Source organism: Bufo gargarizans, chromosome 5, assembly GCF_014858855.1.
Source record: "Bufo gargarizans isolate SCDJY-AF-19 chromosome 5, ASM1485885v1, whole genome shotgun sequence".
Lineage (NCBI taxonomy): Eukaryota > Metazoa > Chordata > Amphibia > Anura > Bufonidae > Bufo > Bufo gargarizans.
In genome coordinates, this window is record NC_058084.1 from 440,475,302 (window position 1) to 440,498,985 (window position 23,684).

Here is a 23,684-nt window from a genome sequence, read left to right on the forward strand (position 1 = left end):
GGAGTCAGGAAGGATTTTTCTGCACCTAAAGTGGGGAAAATTGGCTTGTACCTCAGTTTTTTTTTTTGCCTTCCTCTGGATCAACTTGCAGGATGACAGGCCGAACTGGATGGACAAATGTCTTTATTCGGCCTTATAAACTTTGTTACTATGTTAACTTACTTAACCATCTACAGCTCTGCAAGTGCCATTCCTTCATTCTTCTCTCGCCTTATTTCTTCCTTCCTTTCTTCCCTTTCTTCCCTTCCTTCCTTGCCTTATTTCCTTTCTTTCTGTCCTCCTTATTTGACTCGCCTCCTTTCTTCCTTGCCTTATTTCCTCCCTTGCTTTATTTCTTTCCTTATTTCCTTCCTTGCCTTATTTCCTTCCTTCCATCCCTCCTTCCTTCTCTCCTTTGAATGACATACCACGGAAAGATATCCAGCACTTGTCTGACCATTACCATGCCTGAGTGGCAGCCTGTATTGCAGCAAGGGAGATGCCACCCAGTATTAATGTGCAGCGGCTTCATCATATACCCTGCTGCAGAAGCCAAATAAAGGGAACACCACCTTGGTCGTGTGATCATTGCCACCACTAGCAGTTTATACTTTATCAATCTCAGCATAATCGCATTACATTTTACAGGTGCCCTTTTTATATTTTCCGGTAGTGTATTTACAGTAGTAGCTGAATACGTAGAGTGAAATTCCCTGTATTTTATGCAGATAAATAACTCAAGCTGCTGTACCAGTTAACATACGAAGGCTCCGGGACTGAATATTGTCCTCCACTGGGTCAATGTCGAAAATAGAGCCTGGGTCAGTACGCCAAACCTTAAGGTCTTGGTTGAGAAAAGAAAAAGCAGGAGATGAGAAAAGTAGAAACAGAAAAAGAAAAGGTGAGGTACATGTGACAACAAAGTATAAAACAATGGCAGGAAAGGTGGAAAAAAACAAAATGGAGGAGGGTAGCAAAATGGTGACCTTGGTAATGTTGAGCCTACCTGCCTTGCACTGTTACACTGCATTTCTAACTATAAAGATAGACACGTTACCCTGTACACAGAAGTATTATTTAGGTACTGTATAGCAGTAATATTTGGGCACTGTGTGTAATCACCGTTGTGTAAGCACCGCATGGCAGTATTAAATGACAATATAGGCTACTGTTATCTGTTCCCTGCAGTTTGTAAGTAAAGCGCTACATAGATTTGATATTTGCCACTGCATCAAGGGGTTGTCCGAGAGTCAAAGAGCATCTGCCGGCAGGATCAACCCTATTAAACCAGCCATACCATGCCATAAGGTTGATCCAGCGGATTCAAACAATAACTTATTTATGGTTCTATTTGGGCTGTTCCTGAGAACATTTCTATTGATAGCAAATAAGGTAATTGGAGCAACGAGGTGCTGGCCTGAGCCCTCGGAGTACCATATCATCACCACTCAGCTCCAGCTGCTGCCACCTTCACCTTGATTGACAGGGCCAGATAAATCACCTGGCCATGTATTCTTACAGCTCCCCTGTTGTTCCAGGTATTGGCACACACCCAGAGGATATGCTGCTGCTTCCTAAGCAGTGCAGATACCGACTGTGCGTGCGCCGATGATGTCAGCATACACCTGGAAGTGTAGGCAGCAGATCTGGATGGAGCAGATACTTCCAGCAGCCCTGCTAAACTCTTCCATCTTATGGGTGTTCACTGGTGTCATCAGAGAATGAAAGTGAAACCGAGCTGGTTTATCGCTTCCCCATCTTGCTCTACACAGTTGGGCTGGGTCAGCCGCTGTGTGACAGAATTATAGCACAGCTCAATGCAAGTGAATAGGGCGGGCTGTAATGTCCTGCACAGCCAGGTGGCTGGGAGCATCACTGAGTAGAGAAAAAATGTGACGGGGCCGTGATGCTGTATCAACGCTGCGATCCTTTCATTCTCAGGATTGGTGTACTTCCCAGACGTCAAATCTCCTCCAATCATAAAGTGATGGCATATCCTGCAATATTGGAATACCTTTATAGATCTCATAGATAGCATCATTATTTGGCCACTATTCCTGCATTTCTTCCGTCCTTCCAAAAACAAGAAAAATTAGAGGAGTAACCCCCCCCCCCCCTTGCCTTGCCAATCCTGTTGCCCAGGGTCCTCCTTAGAAGACGTATTCTAGTGATAATGCCATTACAATGTATTATCAACGTTGATTTGCACCTAAGTCCGGTGAGTGTTTACAAGGGGTAAGTAGACCAACCACTAAGGCTTTTATAAAAACTCACCTACAACGATTCCCGGTCGTCGGTCCATCTCCACCACATGGGGGTGGACACCCTTGTAAGCAGCGTCGCTGACGATCTGTGTGTTTTTTCTTACTCTCTCCGTCACTGGATCATCTGGTACTGGGGTGAAGCCTCTGCCTTTCGTCTTCTCAAAGTCTTCATGATATTTTATCTAAAATGACAGTTGTGAAAATGGTTAGTAATGGCCGTGCATGGCATGGAGGTCACAAATGGTGTGTGATGCAGATGTAATACCAAAAGTACAATGTGCAGTTTGAAAAGAACCTCGTAGGTCTTGTTGAAAAGTTTGCAAAATATCTTTAGTCATTCTACTATTTGTCTTGTTCTGACAACTTGTTAAAAAAAAAAATCCATTAAGCCGTTTCTTAGATATAGCTGTTTTAGGAAAGTTTGGTGACCACCAATAAGGTCCTACAGATGTTGACACCCAACATTCCCTGTCCCCAGGGTGGCAAATCTACCCAGCTAACAAAGCGATACCTCACTTACCCAATATTGTTGCATAAGGGAGCATATTTAGCATTTCTTTGTTTGCAAACACTCAGTGACAACCCCTCACGGTGGGTTTTAAAGGGGTTGTCCTGCAGGGAAAAACTATATGTAAATGACCCGGAGTGGGTTAAAAAAAGAAAAATAACCACCTTGCCAATCCTGCGCTGCTCTGTACTTACCTTATCACTGCTGATGTCTACTTCCTGATCCCGTTTCCACACACAGGAAGTGACATAAAATACTGCTTAGCCAATCACTAGCCAGGATGGTGACCTACCTCAGTCCGTGATTGGATGAGCAGACAACTCATGGTATTTCCTGTATGTCAAGGTGAGGACCAGGATGATGAAAACAGCAGGGACAAGGTAAGCATTGGAACAGGAGGCATGGGGAAATAATGAGGTGAGAATCACTTCTATTTTTTTTTAACCCACTGTGAGCTTTAAATGTTTACCCACTGGACCACCCTTTAAGAATAAATGCTCCAGAATGGTCATTAAATGTGAAGCACTTTTTTTTTTACTAAAGCAGACATGTCAGGAGAGGTGACAGGCCTGGAGACATATCCAATAACCCATCAGGTTTTATTTGGACACCGAATGGCAGTACGATGTAGGAAATACAATGCAATCTTATGCAGGCATTATATGGTAGTATCATTTGGATACTGTATAATGTTGGCCATGGTCAATATATGACAGTACTTTTTTGGTACTGAAAGGCTGTATATTGTGGTCACTGTACGGAAGTATTATTTGACATCTTATGGCAGTATTCAGGGGTAAAAAAGTTGCAATAAAGCTCATACATATTTCCCCTTCTCTCCTATAGGAGCTAAAATACTGTCGAGAAAAAGAATCGAGAAGAACTAAGAACGACTGAATAGGATTTTTTTGGAGTGACACAAGAAGACAAATCAATATCTGATATTTGGTGGAGATATAGAAGCCCTTAGTTGGCGATGCTCTGTAAAATAAGTAATTATATTATATAGGGTCAGTGCAATTCCAAAAAATAGCAGTATACAGTGATCCATTTATGAGCACACATTGCATGCAGCGTGGAGATAATAATCTCATCCTAACAGTGACAATACATCCAAACCATTCATCAGTGCACACGATCACACAGGGTACGCACATCACTCTCAGATCGTGTCAGGTTCTGTTTCATGCAGGTTAATAAAAAAATAAAAAAAGCCACAAAAACAGAGTTAATAGAATTATTTTATTATGTTCTGATATTATACGTAAGGCATCCATTGTCTATGGGAAATATTGGATGTTGCCTCCACAGGATCTACTGGTGGTAGTGGTGGTCGCACAGCAAAGCAACGTGCAGTTGTGTTCTGTAAACCTGGGCTTATCCTACCATTGATATATTATTTTGTGTTTCTCTGACATGCCTCAGCTCTGGTGTGTCTAGAATTACGCTAGGTCTGCCTTTCATCTGCTGTAAGTCATTGCTGTATTTTACCTGGAGGAAACAAGAAGATATAAGGAAGAAGAGGAGAACAGCAATACAAATACAAGGCATAAACGCAATTTCTAGGAAACAGAAGCTACAGACTTATGGCTTATAGCTCTAGATAAGGTTTTAAATTAAATATAGCAGCATTTATTTATTTTTATGCATTTTTTAGCTTTTTTATGCAGGTGGTACTTTAAAGGGGTCATGCCATGAATAATATTCTACATTTTTCAAACCAGCACCTGGATCTGAATACTTTTGTAATTGCATGTAATTAAAAATGTAGTCTAGCAACTGAGTTAGGGTGGGTTCACACTAGCGTTATGGAGTCCGTTATGGCTTTCCAGGGTTATAACGGAACATAATGGAATCCATAAGACGTTTTGCTGCTCATAGACTTGCATTATGACGGAATGCAAAATGGACGCCTTTAAAAAGCATTCCGTTTGCTCTCCGTCCTAATAGAAGTCTATGTGAATCAAAACGGATCCGTCTGGTTCCCATTATGCAAGTGGACAGGACTTTGTTTTCCATTTTGCATAACAGGACCCAGACGGATCCGTTATGTTTTCCCATAGACTTCTATTAGGACGGAGCAAAATAGAATGCCTCTTTAAGGCTTTCGTTTTGCATTCCATCCTATGGATTCTGTTATGTTCCGTTATAACCCTGTTATAACGGAAACCCGTAACGGACTCCATAACGCTAGTGTGAACCCACCCTTATTCAATAAAATGTATCTGTATAGCACCACTTGCTCTTTGTTCTTTTCTTTTTTTCTCTGTCCACCTCACTGAGGTGGTCACCAGCCATATCTTCTGTTAGAAGCTGGGGCAGTTACACGGAAAGAGATACAGCAGAGATGACATGCCCCTGAGCTGTGATAGGGAGAGTGCAGCAGAAAGGACATGCCCCTGAGAAAGGACACTCCTCTGAGCTGCCAGCCTGAAAGAAATGTAGCAGAACAATTGGAGCAATAAATGGGGAGATCTCCGGTTCCATATGAGGTACACAGCTGGATCTAGCTTTGTTAGAGCTTATCATGTACTATATGATGTCTGATTTTCATTTTTACATCAATCATGGGATAACCTCTTTAAAGATGATGGTAACGCCTGTATGCCCTTCAATCCTTTTTTATAGTATTGCCTGAAAGGTAAAAATTAAGGTTTATCATAATACCACATGATTAAGTATATGACCTCTGGGGGATCCAACCATTGTGACCCCAATGATCAAGAGAATGGCGGTCCCTTGTCCTCCATTGGAATGGAGCGGTGGTCACGCATGAGAACTACTGCTCCATTCAAACTCAACTATATCCATCATTGTAATAGAAATTGAATGGAGTGGCAGTGCACACCCATCCATTTAAACAAGGGATATTCTTGTGATCGGTGGGCGTTTCAGCATTTGGACTTCACGCTATTAGGCAATTAGCACCTATCCTGTGTTGACATGGCATGAATCCCGTTAAGGGTAACATGTGGGACCAGATTATCGAATATTCTACATGATACTGCTCTAGCAGGGAATGGCAGATCAGCTGCCTAAAGACAATGTCCAGGAAGACCCTGGACATTCATTTACCTCTAATAAAGTCATATGTGGTAACAATGAAGGCCTCACTGCAAATGGCCTACCTGGGATTCAATGGAAGAGATGCCTTCAGATTGCTAAAAAAAAGGCATGAGAACTTACAGAAAACCTACATTTTTGGCATGCAGTACAACCCTCTGCCATTTAAAAGTGAGATCCAGCCATAGCCATCTTCTTCTCATATGTCCAAAGTAGGTAAGAACCTCTGGGTTTGTAAGCTTGGTACCACAGAATTACATAACTGAACTCCCAGCCCTCTATTGAGGATCACAACTATTCTGAGCTCTTCAGAGATTGCATGCTATCACCTCCCTCCTTCTCCATTTAGACCTCAGTCAATGACACTTGCCGAACTAATATTTTCTTGGTTCTTTTTGACCCTCTCCATCTCTGGAGTAAGACCGACAGGTGTGACTTTGCCAACTTTTTCTTTGTAATGGACCTGAAAATATAAAAAAGAATCATAATAAAAGATTTGTGGAATATCCATGGTTAACAGGACCATAATGGATTGAAAGGGCCCTACTGAACTTTGTAAGAATTTTTGCTAGGAGCCATTTAAAGAGCAAATGTCAGCAGGATCAACTCTAATAAACCTGTCATGCTTTGTGATAGGGTGGATCGTTCCAATTAAGATGATGCCTGTCTTGATCCTGCTTTGTAAAGATAATTCACATGACCTAATTGCTCTTTCCAAGTGGTCGGAGTCAGCAGTGAACTGTACATGAGGACTCAATGACAGTACTTTAGGCTCTGTTCACACTGTTGTTCAGATCCTCGACAGAAGTATTGGCAGAGTTGATGGAAAGAATAGCACTACATACAGCTCTAATCTTCCAGTCAAAATGATGGAAAGCGCAATGTAACCTGTAGGATCCCGCTATAAGTCAGTGGGTCTATCGGGCTCCATTGGTATCTGTTGTATGCCGGATCCAGTAGGGTGTTGTGGCTTGAGACGTTAACAGAAGCCACAACAGTAATGTGAATACAGCCTTAGGCTACTTTCACACTAGCGTTTTTTGCTGGATCTGGCAGGATTCAGCAAAACGCTTCCGTTACTGATAATACAACCGTCTGCATCCGTTATAAATGGATCCGGTTGTATTATCTTTAACATAGCCAAGACGGATCCGTCATTAACTCCACTGAAAGTCAATGGGGGAATTTTCTGTTGTGTCCGAGAAAACGGATCATTGACTTGCATTGTGGGTTATGACAGATCCGTCTTGCTCCGCATCCCAGGACGGAAATCAAACTACAACATGCTGCGGTTTGCTCTCCGGTATGGGAACGCAACTAAACGGAATGGAATGCATTTTTGTGCATTCCGTTCTGTTCAGTTTGGTTTTGTTCCCATTGACAATGAAGGGGCACAAAACTGAAGCGTTTTTTTTCCGGTATTGAGCCCCTATGACGGATCTCAATACCGGAAAACTAAAACGTTAGTGTGAATCAAATTAATAGCTCCATAGGAAATAAATTAAAGGAGATGCATGAAATTAGAAAAAAAGGTTGTGCGATTCTAAAAACAGCGCCATTCTTGTCGATGGGTTGTGTCTGGTATTGCAGCTCAGCCACATTAAAGTGAATGATATTGATCACCAATAATACACAACCCATGTATGAGTGTCGCAGTCCCTGGAAGCACAGAATTGTGTTTTTGTACTCTGATACAACCACTTTCTCCGGTTTTTTTTTCCCTTTACATTTTTTTCTCATGACTGCCAAGAAAAATAAAATTTTATCTATAGAAGGAAATACAATAAAATAAAATTGGTGAGAAGACTTGCCGTGCTGAAATGTTCCTGGTTCTTCTTAGCTAGTTCCATCTCTGGAGTCATGCTGATGGGGGTCGCTCTGCTCAGTGGCTCCTTATAATGAACCTGTTAATAGGAAGTTCAGCAATTAGATCAATTTACTAATCATCAATAGTCCGATAACAGAAAACCTGAAAAGGCAGCTCATGGATTCCTTTACATTGCTGATGTTTTTCTGGTTCTCCTTAACCCTCTTGATTTCGGGCAGGTCAGATATTGCTGTGGCAGGTCCAATATCTTCCTTGTACTTTACCTGTAAAAATGAAAAAAATCATTTGGGCAAAGAGTATTTCCACTGGTCACAGATCGGGTGCCAGGATCTCCTGCACCTGTGTACTTATGTAGGAAGGGGAGGATACCCAACTTGGTGGTATAAAAATGTAATCGGTGTCAATTATCAAGGGATTTGTGACTATTTTAGTAGTAAACATAGTCGTAAGTCCCCTTTTTGACTGGCCATTTGCCAGCTGGTGTCAAAAAGTTTTCAACAGTTGGGCAGAACGAGGGTGGAGCGGGGCTGTGTGAAGGGCTGTGCCGGGGCGCCGGCCTTTGTAAATGTGCCCGAGTGCGGCTATCATTTTTTAGCCTCTAGCTCAGTGGTGGCGAACCTATGGCACAGGTGCCAGAGGCGGCACTCAGAGCCCTTTCTGTGGGCACCCACACCCTGGGAAAAGTCTATGGTGTACCAATATGCCTTAGACTTTCCCTGCCATTCATCAGCACTGGGTGCACTATGAACAGCACAGGCAGCGCATTGTATGTAGGCAGGCTATTATAGCTAAGTGATAAACTACATGGAAGAATTACTACTGTATATTGGACTGTAGTATTCAGGGTAAATTGCCGTGTTGGTGATAAATAAGTGGGTTTTGGGTTACAGTTTGGGCACTCAGTCTGTAAAAGGTTCGCCATCACTGCTCTAGCTTTACCAGTGAGGGAACCTTACCCGTACATCCACACAAGATGAAAGAAATCTGTCTTAGATTTTGATGCAAATTCCATGGTGGTGAAAGTGTGGTAATAATCCACAGAAAGGATTGGCACTCCCTATTAGTATGTCTTTGGAGCGTAGGAGGAAACCGAAGTACCCGGAGAAAAACCCACACAAACATGGAGAGAACATACAAACTCCATGCAGATGTTGTCCTTGGTCGGATTCGGAACCCAGTGCTGGAGTGGAAGGCACTAGTGCTAACCACTGAGCCACCGTGCTGCCCCAGATAGACAGAATATACAAATACATATTGATGCACAGCAAATCGATTAATTTAAGGAGGTGCTCTTGTCAAAGACGTGGCCAGGATAGGCCACTGATTTCAGATTGGAATGGAAGAGACAACTATCCCCCGAATCATTAAAATAATGGCAGCGGAGCTACCAGAGTTATTGGTAGAGGTCACAGCTCTCGGATCCTCTCTGATCACACGTCGGTGGCATATCCTAGTATCAATGTTTGTGACAAGAAACCCCTTTATTTCACAGAATGGTATCATTCTCCTGCAACCCTTGTATAAACAGTATGCCCTGTGTTGGCATATTTACATCACATTGGGATGGCCCTCTCTGTTTAGCCAGAGCAAAAAATGGCTACAAAAAGTAGCTCAACCATCTGGAAGACTCGGAATACAGAGGCGGATTAGCCATAGACCTTACAGGGAAATTTCCCGGTGGGTCGATGCCCAGGGGGCCGCTTGAGTCCTCCTCACAGATGGCCAGTGGAAGTTTTTGGGGATGTATTTTGTGATGGATTGTGGTATTTGGCTCTGTTGGGGTGGTATAATGTGCCACAATACGGTATTGCAGGCCCTGCCTACTTGTGTTGGCCCCGCTACAAAACGGGACCACTTTTAGTATTTTTTCCAGGGCCACTTTAAGTTCCTAGTCCGCCCCTGTCGGTATAACAGGGTACAATTGGTCACCGATTTATTTCTAAGGGTGCTACTATGTAATACTAATCTGACTGCAGAGTTCTCTGGAGCCCCTATACCTATGTGACCACAGATCTCTAGATGAAATGAGGATCAGGTAAACCAGAGGTTCTTACTGCACTGATATTCTGCTGTGTGATCTTCACTCTCTCCATCTCTGGGGTCTCCCTGATGGATATGCCGGCACCTAGCCCCTTCTTATAAAACACCTAAAGGTAAAAGAGAAAGATTTGTTTTTGATCACACATAGGCAATATGACAGGACATAAACAGGTTATTGGATAAAATCTCCTTATATATATTCGATATTACTATGCAATTACATCATTCAACAAAACTTCCATCTATATAAAACATACAGTGCCTTGCAAAAGTATTCACCCCCTTGACTTTTTTCGTGTTTTGTTACATTACAGCCCTAAGTACAATGTTTTGTTAATCTGAATTTTATGTGATGGATCAGAATACAATAGTCTAAGTTGGTGAAGTGAAATGAGAAAAATATATAAATAAAACTATTGTTTAGAAGTAGAAAACAGAAAATTAGCATGTGCGTATGTATTCACCCCCTTTGTTAGGAAGACCATAAAAAGCTCTGGTGCAACCAGTTACCTTTAGAAGTCACATAATTAGTGAAATGATGTTCACCTGTGTGCAATCTAAGTGTCACATGATCTGTCATTACATATACACATCTTTTTTGAAAGGCCCCAGAGGCTGCAACACCTAAGCAAGAGGCATCACTAACCAAACACTGCCATGAAGACCAAAGAACTCTTCAAACAAGTAAGGGACAATGTTGTTGAGAAGTACAAGTCAGGGTTAGGTTATAAAAAAAATATCCAAATCCTTGATGATCCCCAGGAGCACCATCAAATCTATCATAACTAAATGGAACGAACATGGCACAACAGTAAACCTGCCAAGAGACGGCCGCTCACCAAAACTCACGGACCGGGCAAAAAGGGCATTAATCAGAGAGGCAGCACAGAGACCTAAGGTAACCCTGGAGGAGCTGCAGAGTTCCACAGCAGAGACTGGAGTGTCTGTACATAGGACGACAATAAGCCGTACGCTCCATAGAGTTGGGCTTCATGGCAAAGTGGCCAGAAGAAAGCCATAACTTTCAGCTAAAAACATTAAGGAACGTTGTGAGTTTTGGAGACTCCCAAAATGTATGGAGGAAGGTGCTCTGGTCTGATGAGACTAAAATTGAACTTTTCGGCCATCAAAGAAAACGCTATGTCTGGCGCAAACCCAACACATCACATTACCCAAAGAACACCATCCCCACAGTGAAATATGGTGGTGGCAGCATCATGCTGGGGGGATGGGACTGGGAAACTGGTCAGAGTTATTATTATTATTATTTATTATTAAAGCGCCATTCATTCCATAGCGCTGTACATATGATAAGGGGTGCACATACATAATACAGACAATTGCACTAATCATAAACAAGATGAGTTACAAACTAGTACAGAAGGAGAGAGGGCCCTGCCCATGAGGGCTTACAATCTACATGGAGTTGAGGGAAAGATGGATGGTGCTAAATACAGGGATATTCTTGAGCAAAACCCGTACCACTCTGTGCGTGATCTGAGGCTAGGACGGAGGTTCACCTTCCAGGAGGACAATGACCCCAAACACACTGCTAAAGTAACACTTGAGTGGTTTAAGGGGAAACATGTAAATGTGTTGGAATGGCCGAGTCACAGCCCAGATCTCAATCCAATAGAAAATCTGTGGTCAGATTTAAATATTGCTGTTCACAAGCGCAAACCATCCAACCTGAAGGACCTGGAGCAGTCTTGCAAAGTATTGACTTTAGGGGGGTGAATAGTTATGCACATTGACTTTTTCTGTTATTTTGTCCTATTTTTTGTTTGCTTCACAATAAAAAATTTAAAAAACATCTTCAAAGTTGTGGGCATGTTCTGTAAATTAAATGATGCAAATCCTCAAACAATCCATGTTAATTCCAGGTTGTGAGACACCAAAACACGAAAAAAGTGATGTCAATCAGGGACGCTGGCCCTTGCTATTTTCACTTGCATACGCCGGAGGATAGTGCGTCGAAGGACAGCACATCCTCCGCTACAATACCCAGGGTGAATTGTCCTGATTCAGGTTGGCTTATTACATATTATCGCGACTTGTTTACCTTTGCTTGATCCTATGTTCATGTGACTGATCATGTGACCGGTCACGTGACGTGTTACTCAGGGTCATGTGATTTCCCTGAGTGACATCACGGACATGCGCATTTCAAGTTCCGGAACACTGTATCCTCGAGTATTCAGCCCTACGATATGGAATCCATTGACCACTGAGCGCGCCTAACTCCATGCCTGGCCCTCCCACTTTTTGTAGCACACACAGGTGATTATTAATCACTATGAATTATCACTTATGTAAAATATTGGTGTTTTTTCGATACTACTGCATATGGACAAATTTTAGGTATTGATCTATGTGTAAAATGATATCTCCTTCCTAGCACGATGTTTTTATATATACACATGAGCTTCTTCGAGTATATTTTTTGATGTAAAGTTGATTGATACTTATGTATGCTAATATTATGTGACTTCATAAATATGCACTTTTCACTGAGATGTATTGCTTGAAAATGGTCCCAGAAAGTGGATCGAAACGTTGCATGGGTGAATAAAAGGATCCCACTATTTTCACCTATTGGAAGTGCTGCGGTGTATTTATTTTTATTGATTATCACTTTGGTAAGTGCAATACCGCTGGCACCCATTGTTACAAGTTTTTTCACAAGGTGTGCTGCCCTGAACTTCGAATAGATAGATAGCTAGATATTAGAGAAACAGATACAGTAGATAGATGATCAATTAGACAGATAGAGATTGATAGATAGAAATTTGCTGTAAAATTTGCAACTTTTCCCCATGTTCGCCAAATTTAAAAAGTAATGAGAAAAGTGCATGTGGTCTCCAATGGAATATAAAGCCTGACAATGGCACACATTTTGGTAAAGATTCACACCTGTTCAATACAGTTCGAAATGCACCATTTTTATTAAGAGACATGCACCTTTTAAAGCGACATTTGAAATGTTTTGATTGGTAGGGGTCTGAGTGCTGAGACTCCCAGCAATCACTAGAAAAAGTAGTGAGAAGCGCTCGCTTAGTGCCATGTCTCCCCTTACTGCAGGAGATAAGGACTTCTACTGAGTCCATCTCCTTCAGCGAGGACTGAGATCGCACTCTTCGAGCACTTCACTCTCCTTGTTCTAGTGATCAGTAGGGGTTTCAGCCCTTGGACCCTCACCGATCAACACCTTTCATAGGTCACTATGGCATAAAAGTTTAATCAGTGACCCTTTAATACATTTGGTACAAATCACTCCAACTATCTCCTTTACCAAGACTGGGGTAAGATTCACCAGTCTTACTAAATGTTGGTCATTGAGGGCCTCCCTATATGTAGCCATAGAGGGGTTAACGATTTATGGTCACCCTTCTACACAGTGGAATAAAACAAATACTACTCTTAGGCATTCGACCACCGCTGTACTCACAGAACTTATGGATTTTTGTGCATTCTTCACCCTTTCTATTTCGGGGGTATCTGCGACAATAGAATACGTAGATCTCAGTCTTTCAGCTTCATCTTTGTACTTTTTCTGTAATAGAAAAAAAAATACAAAAAAATCGGAATGAAAAACAACCAACAAAATGAAAATCCTAATAGTATTTCAATTTGCAGAAAGGTTTTCCTGCTGTACTAATCTGCACTGGATTAGGAAAAGTTTCAGTCTAGTAGGGGCTGTGGGGATTTACTCTGGTAGTTAGGATAAACGGGCGCAGTACAGAGGAAAAACACAAGTTCGGAATTCAAACTTCAGTGTTTATTCACACATGGTGCCAAAAACAAAACGTCACTTTTGCAGTGTTGGTGTTACTTCACACCCAATGGCAAGTTAATAAAACAAGAGTCACCTTGGTGGCAGTTCTGCCTCAGAAAGTTCAAATACAGACTTTAGGCGGCCTGTTCCCCTGACACATGGGTCTCCGCTCTCTAGCCCAGCACAGGCCTCAGATCAAAGCTCACAGACCTCCTGAGCTCCACTGTCAGATGGAGGTAATCCTCCCCACCTGGAAGTGCTGGCTGGTTTTTATGCCTGGCAAAACCCGGCCTGGAACGTGGGGAGTAGTCAGCCACCCAGCACTTTGACTACTCCCAGTAAGAGCTGTCCCGGATCAGCTATTACAGCAATGCTAAGTACCAAGGTGTCAAACAGCAACTGCTGCTGACACATACAAACCGGCTCTTACTCCACCGAGGCCAGGAACCTCGGTGACACATACCGATCATCCACAATGATTCCTTGTACCTTCTTACAGGGCTCATCAGTGCAATAAATGGATCGTATTGAAATACTATGCAGTCCTTTTTATTACGGCATGATCACATCAATGCTAGTCTGGTCCACTAGAGGAGCAGAACCACGAAAATAGCAGAAGCTTTAGATCCGGCACATAACTGCCGGGTTTTGCCAGGCATAAAAACCAGCCAGTACTGCACCTTTGCGAATATTTTTGTCAAGCCCCCGCCCTCTTTGGCACACTTGCAATGGGAAGCATGCTTCTTTTACTGGCCTCAGCTTCTCCGCTCTCAGGATGTAAACTTCCGTTTTGATGCCCCTACAGCCAATCGCTGGTCACAGAGGTGACCTGCTCTCCTTGTGTCACGTGTCCATTTGACATGACGTAAGGGGAGGCGGTTACTGCTGCGGCCAGTAATTAGCTACAGCGACGTCAAAAACGGAAGCTTAGATCCTGGGACCCGAGCGGAGAAGCCAAGGTTGGGAAGAGAAGGAGCTGAGAGCCATCACCAGGAAGCAGGTAAGTATGCTTCTCTTCGCAGGTCTGCCCAGGAAGGGTGTTGTGCTATAAACCCCCCCAATAGTGCACAGGATTAAAACAACCCAAAATCTACTGTCTTTATTCATCTACTATAGTTGTCCCGGGAAAGCAATATCTTCTTGTACCAACCTGGCTCACCAATTCAGAGACCCTCTTAAAATGCTGTAACTCAGGAAAATCAGCACCCACTTGCATTCCCTTTCCCTTGATTTCGGTTTCGAATTCTTTCTTGTATTCTTTCTGGGCAGCAAAATAAAATGAGAAAATACTGAACTTCATGCCCACACAGTGTTAATTGAGTTATTTCTTAAACAGGTTCCTGGGCAAAAGACAACCACTACCCGGGACAAAAGCACAAAGGCTGCATTATTGACCTGGACGAAGATGAGCATGGATCTCTTGATCAGTAGAAATCAAGTAGGTGGCAATGGCAACCCCACTGCATAAGATAAGTTATCCTTCTATAGTACAGAAATGCTGTTTGCATAAATGTGGGCTTATGCCATAAAGGGGTTATACCATGACTGATGTAAACATTGAACATCAGCCATTATAGTATTGGGCACAACAGTCTGTAACAAAGCCAGAACCAACTCTGCCAGATTTATTTCAAGATGGCAGCTCAGGGGGTATGTCCTTTCTGCTGCATTCCTCTTCTTACTACAACTCATGGGGCACATTACTATACACATTAAACACCAGGGGCACCTTTATAGTGAAGTGAAAAGAATATCTCACAACTAGCATGTTTTTTGTAAGAGAAAGTAAATTACTAAAGTAACTTGTTTTTCATGCTGAATTATATTAAAGTAACATATATGGTGGCATAACTCTTTTAGGGTGGCCATACATTTAGCCAACAGGTTTGTCTCTCAACCACCCCCATTGTACTGTAGATACAAGCCTGGTGCATAATAATGTGTAAAGGGTCTATAAGCTGGTGCCAGACTTCTCAGGTGGCAGCTTATCTCCCCTGAGAACTAAAGGATCTGGTATGTTGAATTCAAACATAAAAAAATATGGGGGGTTCAGCCAGCACAACCCTGTATGCAGGTGCACATTGCTATGGCGAAATACACATACAAACGCAAAGACACAAATGCAATGGCACTCTGCAACCAGTGCTCTGCCCTGCCTCTATGCTGGATGTTGAATGAGGCATTAGTGTACATTTTGGCCAAAGCGTAATAAGCCACTCACCACGTCAAGGTCGCATCTATGAGTGGTCCCTAACACTACTTCCTACCTGTTATGGGCCATGACAGCCACACAAAGTCCGGGGAGCGCAGGTACAGCATGCACGCCAAGCACACTCTGCTTTTAACCCCATCCGGTGCCATAACAGCTTCCATCGGATCCAGGGATGCAAGTACCAACATGCATGCTGAGCCCACTATATACTTCTCCTGGAGCCAAATGGCTACTGGTAGGTGCTATATAAGCAGACTCAGTTTTATACTGACATTAAAACCAGCCTCCAGGGCAGACTAACTGGTCAGGTGTGCATGACTGCATGGAGTCAGTATAAAACTGAATCTGCTTTTATAGCGCCTACCAGTAGCCATTTGGCTCCAGGAGAAGTATATAGTGGGCTCAGCATGCCTGTTGGTACTTGCATCCCTGGATCCGATGGAAGCTGTTATGGCACCGGACGGGGTTAAAAGCAGAGTGTGCCTGGCGTGCATGCTGTACCTGCGCTCCCTGGACTTTGTGTGGCTGTCATGGCCCACAACAGGTAGGAACTAGTGTTAGGGACCACTCATAGATGCGACCTTGACGTGGTGAGTTGCTTATTACGCTTTGGCCAAAATGTACACTAATGCCTCATTCAACATCCAGCATAGAGGCAGGGCAGAGTGCTGGTTGCAGAGTGCCATTGCATTTGTGTTTTTGCGTTTGAATTCAAACATACCGACCCTACTTTACTGACATCTGCCAACGGTAAAAGAAAAAAGTCAGGGGGTCCCTGTACACATTAGGCTACTTTCACACTAGCGTTTGGTGTGGATCCGTCATTGTATTATCTGTACCATAGCCAAGACTGATCCGTTTTCTATTGTGCCAGATTGTGTCATAGAAAACGGATCTGTCCCCATTGACTTACATTGTGTGTCAGGACGGATCCGTTTGGCTCAGTTTCATCAGACGGACACCAAAATGCTGCAAGCAGCGTTTTGGTGTCCGCCTCCAGAGCGGAATGGAGACTGAACGGAGGCAAACTGATGCTTTCTGAGCGGATCCTTTTCCATTCAGAATGCATTAAAATGCAAACTAATCCTTTTTGGACCGCTTGTGAGAGCCCTGAACGGATCTCACAAACGGAAAGCCAAAACGCCAGTGTAAAAGTAGCCTTAGATGGACAGCCTGTCTTGGAGAAATTGGCAGATCTGGTCTACATTAATGTAATGTGTATGGCCAGCTTTAAGAGGTTCCATATCGTTCGTATATCGCTGAATACAAGACACATTTCCAACCTATTGCATTGATTCAGTTGTGTCTAATCTGATCCATTTTCACAGCAAATATGCTCCACATACTTTCAAGCTGGAAAAATTTGCTATTTTCTAAGATAGACCCAAGCCTAGAATAGAACCATTGCCTCTTCTGAAAGACCTCATTTGTACCCATTAAGATAATTATAGTAATTACACGTGGCCTTCATGTGAGTATTATGACTGGGAAGTAATTATAATAACTGTGATCCATCTAAAATAATACCAGACTCCATAATCTACTCCATTCCCAAGAAGAACAATATGTAACATAACCTAATAGATAGCCTTCATCAGGTCATGAAACCTCAGGGTGCAGGTAATGAGATTCTATATCTGCTAATTTTATCATGATGGTTTATGATTATGAAACTATTGTAAAGGCAAATTCCTTCTGGTTACTGTAGCTTGGAAAATAAAAATTATTTAAAGGTATATTGCAGATTGAGTTTTAATAGGTACCTTAGATTGTGAGCCCCATTGGGGACAGTTGGATGCTAATGTCTGTAAAGTGCTGCGGAATATAGTGGTGCTATATAAGTACATAAAATAAATAAATAGGTAAAGTGAGATAATCATAGCGGGAAGTGATGTGTCATCACTATGAATGGTACGTCAACCTGCACCATTACCAAACAGTGAGAATCAGTAGAGAATAGGTATACTACGTATATTATGCCCATATATATATATAAATATATATATATATATATATATATATATATATATATATACACACACTGGGTGCTATACTGCTCTACTGTATACTGTGGGGTGCTGTATATTGTGGACTGCTGTATACTGTGGACTGCTGTATACTGGGTGCTATACTGCTCTACTGTATACTGTGGGGTGCTGTATACTGGGTGCTATACTGCTCTACTGTATATTGTGGAGTGATATACTGCTCTACTGTATATTGTGGAGTGCTATACTGCGAGTGCTCTACTGTATACTGTGGCGTGCTATACTGTATGCTATAGGATGCTATACTGCATACTGTGGGGTGTTATACTATGTATTGCATACTGTGGGGTGCTGTATACTATAGGGTGCTATACTACATACTGTGAGTGCTATATACTATAGGGTGATATACTGCATACTGTGGGGTGCTGGGGTGCACTGTAACGCTAGGGTGAGCCGAGCCCCGGTCTCCTTCCTGAACTGCAGAGCAGTGCCCACTGCCCAGAGCACTGATCCTGAGTCTGCTGGAGTCTTCAGAACTGTAAGTATTTACAGTAATTCACTGTACTCCTCGAGGTGTGGGGATTTTTTTTTGTGTGTGTGTGTTGTGGTGGAGGGCGTGATTGCATGCTAGGGTGTGGGAAGGCGGAATCCAGGGGGCCTAAGTAAATTCTCGCCCAGGGTCCAATCGATATTAAAGACGGCCCTGCCCAAGCTGACCCACTACAAGCGCGCCGCGAGTCCGCATGCGCGCCCCCCCCCCCCCACTCCATCCCGCCAGCGGCAGCGCAATTTATTCATCAGTCCGCCTACTCACCAGTGCAGGGTCAGGGTGACAGGGTCCTTTAAGGCTATCGCAGGAGCTGCCTGGGTAGCGGACGTGCGTGACGCACGTCTACCACGTCACGTGACCCTTCCCAGCGGGATTATTGCAGGGGAGCAGGCGCCGGCCTGTGTGACTCCGTCTGCTGCCTAAGTTCCTTTAGTGCCTGTCTGCTCTCAGTGCCCGCCCGGGTGATATATTGTATTTAATTTAAAGTCCAGGAACAAAACAAGTATGCAAAGGAACAATAGTTGTAGTGCTTTGTCCCTTTCCATACTTGTGGTTGTAGTGCGTTGTGCCTTTGCATACTGGGGGTTGTAGTGCTTTGTCTCTTTGCATATTAGAGTCTGTAGAGTCTTGTAATGACATCATTTTACCATAATATGTACGGTGAAACCCAAAAAGTAATATTTGTGGATTCTGTCGTGTTTACAATTACAGTATCAAAAAAATCATGGAGAACAAGGTAGGACTTCTAGAAAAGTAAGCTTCGTGGTACAAACATTTTTTTTAAAATTTTAAATTATGACAAGTGCCCTTTTTTTAATTTATTTTTTATTACTGAGTGGGGAGGGGGACCCTACAGAGGCACAGTAGGGGCTCTATAGAATTCTATGGATGTGAATAATGCATGAGCCCGGAGTATGAACACCTTTACCTCACTGACTATTTCAGTTGCCCGCTTGGCTCGGATCATATCGGGGATGTCCGCGCTGAACTCCATGCCTTTTCCTTTGATATCATTTTCCAGGTCCTTCCGATACGCTTTCTTAACAATAAAAAAAATTAATCGCTCACAAATATGTAACATACGATCTGTTATAATCACACTTTCTTCTTACACCCACCTCATTTAATATCTGTGAAGCGTTTTTCACCCTGATTATTTCCGGTGTATCTTCCAGAACCGTCAAACCCTTTCCTCTGATTCCTTCTTTCAAGTCCTTCCTGTACTCCTTCTAAGAAGGAAATAAAGACATGGAGCCATTAGACAACGTTATTATCCATTACCAGACGTGTAGCTAAAGGGGGTGCGGAGATAGCAGTCGCTACCGGGCCCAGGAGCCTGAGGGGGCCCAAAGTGTGCCGCATAAGAAAACACCAGTATTAGGGTCCATTCACACGTCCTTATGAATGGGTCCACATCCGATCCGCAATTTTACGGGTGCGGACCCATTCGTTGCAATCCGCATACGTGTTTGCGGTCCGTGGCCCCACAAAAAATATAGAGCATGTCCTATTCTTGTCCGCAGACAAGAATAGGTATTTCCATCACAGGCTCGGCCATGTGCGGTCCGCAAAATGAACATGGGCGGTGTCCGTGTTTTGCGGATCCGCAATTTGCAGACCGCAAAACACTTGCGGACGTGTAAATGGACTTATAGAAAGGCCACAAAGCACTGAGGGAAAGGGGGGTCCAAGGTGAACTCTTGTACCAGGGCCCAAGAGACTTTAGCTACGCCCCTGTCCATTACCAGGCTTATGTGAACGAATCTCCTTCATTGCATGATGTAAAGTTATCCAGTATTACAATAGTCTGTGTTTCTGGGTGTTCTAGCTTTAAAAACCTCTGCTGCTGTCAGTGAATGGAAACATTTGGAATAACAGTCAGAGGATCGCCAAATGATCAGAGAGGGGCAATGGAGGTAGTTTCTTTAACTATATCTTACTGTTCTTAAAGGGGACAGGGGAAGAAGGTTTCATCCCTTAACTTGTACATGCACCGAATGTTACGTAAGTTGCCTGGAATGTATTAAATTCCTATAAAGGGATAGTCCAACCTCCACCACCCCGCAAAAAAAATTCAGACTGGCAGAAAAAAAAAAAAAAAAATTTTGAAAGCCCCACCATTCAAGTGCAAAGGCCTCCATCATTTCTTCTGGTCCTCAGCATGGTGGAAGTGATGGCATTGTCAGGTTGACCTCTGCAGCCATTCACTGTGGTGCTGACATATCCCTGAACGTTGCCTCAACCCTGGAACAGAGGGGCTTTCAAAAGATATTTTTTTTTTTAACAGATTCCTGATGGTCAATTTTTATTTTATTTTTAGGCGGGGAGGGAATCAGAAAACCCCTTTAAGATGGCAACCAATCAAAGCTTTATAATCCAGAACTTGTCTATAGCCAGAAAATTAGAATATCATGTTGAACCACAAGACCAGGAGGCAGAAGATGAAGAGTACCAATTAGGCAATTCCTCTGATTAATTACATAAAATTTGGAGCTTTCGTCCTTTATGACTTTATGTATTTTTTTGTGTCCAATAATCCAGAATACCTAATATATCTCTCCTCGCTGATGCTTGCCTAATTATAGGAATTTTATTGTACTAGTAATATACAGATGCAATTAAAAAAGCCTACCTCGCTGACCAGGTTCATGGCATGTTTGGCATGCAGTAATGCTGGGGTCAGCTCCAGGTCCACTGATGCTTTTCCTTTGATTGTCTCTTCAAACTCTTTCCGGTATAATTTCTGAGAATAAAGAAATCATAACTAGGAGATTACAGTTTTACCCATGGCCCATTTACTATGGTAAATCACAAGAAAAGAGATAAAGGAAATTAAGACATAACACTTATGAGTTAAAGGGAATCTGTCAGCAGTTTTGAGCACTAGGAAGGGGCTGAGGAGAACAGTACAAACATATCTTTTGTGGGGCTTTTCTCATCAGGAGTGGTGTGAATATGAACGTTTATTCTGCTACATTCTGCTCCAGCCAGTGTCCAGGAGAGCGGAGCTTCACCGTGAAGGGCTATCTGCATTGTGCTTCTTCACAGCCCCTCTCCTCTACCCTGAGTGACATCTCCTCTACGTCGTGGTCTCCTGGTTGGAGGTTGCAGCTGTCACTCAGGGCAGTAGCAGAATTTGTCAGAATAAAACTTCACATTCATACTACTTCTGATGAGAATAGTATGCTTGTCCTGTTCTTCCCCACCCCCTGCATATGTCTGCAGTCAGCTTAGCATGTTTAAACCTGCTGAAAGTCTCCTTTTAAAGGTTAGTATGGGATCCTTCTAAAAACAGTGCCACACCTGTCCAGAGGTTGAGTCTAGTATTGCAGCTGAGATCCAAATCACTTCAGTTCCAGACACTGCGCATGGGCAGGTGTGAGGCTGTTTCTGGAAACAAGCAACCATGTTTTTCTAATCTTACACAACCCCTTTAAGATGTTAGACTATAGTATTGAGCATGAGATACTTAGGGATGCTAGCTATCCAGTTATCAGGGAAGGTTACATTGAAATCTTCACAGTCGCCAGAGATTTCTTAGTATGCACAATTCCCATTTCCACTGTGACCATTCTACCTACCTCACTCTGAAATTTTTGAGCCTCCTTTGAAACGTTGTACGACGGAGTATCTACAAACTCAAGCATGGACCTCCCCTTTGATTTTTCATACTCCTCTCTGTATTTCACCTGTAGAGTTACATAAAATAATACAATATACTGTATAGATGGCTAAATTAACCAGTCATGCAAAAAAATATCAAAATGTATCCAGTTAAAGGGGTTCTTTGCTGTGGACAATCTCTACTTACACTTGTGTTCAAAATAATAGCAGTGTGTTTAAAAAAGTGAATAAAGCTCAAAATCCTTCTAATAGCTTTTATTTCCATACACACAAATGCATTGGGAACACTACACATTCTATTCCAAATCAAAACGAAGAAAAATATATCACATTTGTGTTGTTCCTCTAAAAAAAAAAAAAATTGAATAAAAGTAAATATTAGACTGTTCAAAAAAATAGCTGTGTTTGTATTCTTCTTTACAAACTCAAACATTCACTATATAAACTGAGAAATGTTTGAAGATTTTGCTTTCCTTTGAATCACTTAATATTTAGTTGAATAACCGCTGTTTCTGAGAACTGCTGGACATCTGTGTTGCTCGGAGTCAACCAACTTCTGGCACCTGTGAGCAGGTATTCCGGCCCAGGATGCTTGGACTACATTCCACAGTTCTTCTCTATTTCTTGGTTTTGCCTCAGAAACTGCATTTTTTATGTCACCTCACATAACGTCAATCTTGTTGGTCTGGAACCAAGATGTTGCGCGTTTACTGGTGTGTTTGGGGTCGTTGTCTTGTTGGAACACCCATTTCAAGGGCATTTCCTCTTCAGCATAAGGCAGCATGACCTCTTCAAGTATTCTGATGTTTTCAAACTGATCCATGATCCCTGGTCTGCGATAAATAGGCCCAACACCGTAGTATGAGACACATCCCCATATCATGATGCTTGTCCACCATGCTTCACTGTCTTCACAGTGTACTGTGGCTTGAATTCAGTGTTTGGGGGTCGTCTGACAAACTGTCTCCGGCCACTAGACCCAAAAAGAACAATCTTATTTTCATCAGTCCACAAAATGTCTCTTTAGGCCGTCAATGTGCTCTTTGGCAAATTGTGACCTCTTCAGCACATGACTTTTTTTTCAACAGTGGGACTTTGCGGGGGCTTCTTGCAGATAGCTTGGCTTCACATAGGTGTCTTCTAATTGTAACAGTACTCACAGGTAACTTCAGACCTTCTTTGATCTTCCTGGAGCTGATTGTTGGCTGAGTCCTTGCCATTTTGGCTATTCTTCTATCCATTTGAATGGTAGTTTTTCGCTTTCTTCCACGTCTTTCAGGTTTTGGTTGCCATTTTAAAGCATTTACGATCATTTTAGCTGAGCAGCCTATCATTTTCTGCACCTCTTTATATGTTTTCCCCTCTCCAATCAACTTTTTAATCAAGGTACGCTGTTCTTCTGAACAATGTCTGGAACAAACCATTTTCCTTAGAATTTCAGAGAGAAATGCACTGTAACCAGCATGTACAACATTTGCTGCCTTCCTTCCTTAAATAAGGGCAATAATTGCCACCTGTTTTTCAAAGAATGAATGACCTCGCTCATTGAACTCCACACTGCTATTATTTTGAACATGCCCCTTTCAATAAGTGATTAAATTACACAGAATCAGCAGCATGCATGTCATGACTATTGGTCTGTTGGGTTTCTATAATTACTACACCTGCTAGTAAATTTTTTGCCATGTAGAAATATCATTTCTAATCAAAACAGTGATTGATCAGGTTAGTGATGTTTGACTGCTATTATTTTGAACACAACTGTAGGTGGGTTTCTTGACCCTTGAATAAGAAGATCACATTTTCCTACACTTGGATTTGAGGGGGAAACCTGGCGAAGAGTGTTCAAT

The 23,684-nt window shown here is 42.5% G+C and overlaps 1 protein-coding gene across 6 annotated transcripts in view; it reads right to left on the reverse strand.

The window, feature by feature from the left end:
* LOC122938486 (LIM zinc-binding domain-containing Nebulette) overlaps positions 1–23,684 on the reverse strand; it is a 235,380-nt gene that overhangs the window by 12,873 nt on the left and 198,823 nt on the right. Inside the window, exons 16-28 of one of the 6 annotated variants that reach the window (XM_044294027.1) lie at positions 21,792–21,899; positions 20,843–20,953; positions 19,329–19,439; positions 19,139–19,249; positions 14,608–14,718; positions 13,131–13,235; positions 9,697–9,789; positions 7,813–7,905; positions 7,626–7,718; positions 6,185–6,277; positions 4,138–4,242; positions 2,254–2,425; positions 731–823 (exon numbers count right to left, since the gene is read on the reverse strand). In XM_044294027.1, the coding sequence (XP_044149962.1) occupies positions 731–823; positions 2,254–2,425; positions 4,138–4,242; positions 6,185–6,277; positions 7,626–7,718; positions 7,813–7,905; positions 9,697–9,789; positions 13,131–13,235; positions 14,608–14,718; positions 19,139–19,249; positions 19,329–19,439; positions 20,843–20,953; positions 21,792–21,899 (1,399 nt within the window). The remainder of the gene's footprint in view (positions 1–730; positions 824–2,253; positions 2,426–4,137; positions 4,243–6,184; positions 6,278–7,625; positions 7,719–7,812; positions 7,906–9,696; positions 9,790–13,130; positions 13,236–14,607; positions 14,719–19,138; positions 19,250–19,328; positions 19,440–20,842; positions 20,954–21,791; positions 21,900–23,684) is intronic. The other 5 variants (XM_044294030.1, XM_044294028.1, XM_044294029.1 and 2 more) reach the window with 5 other exon arrangements.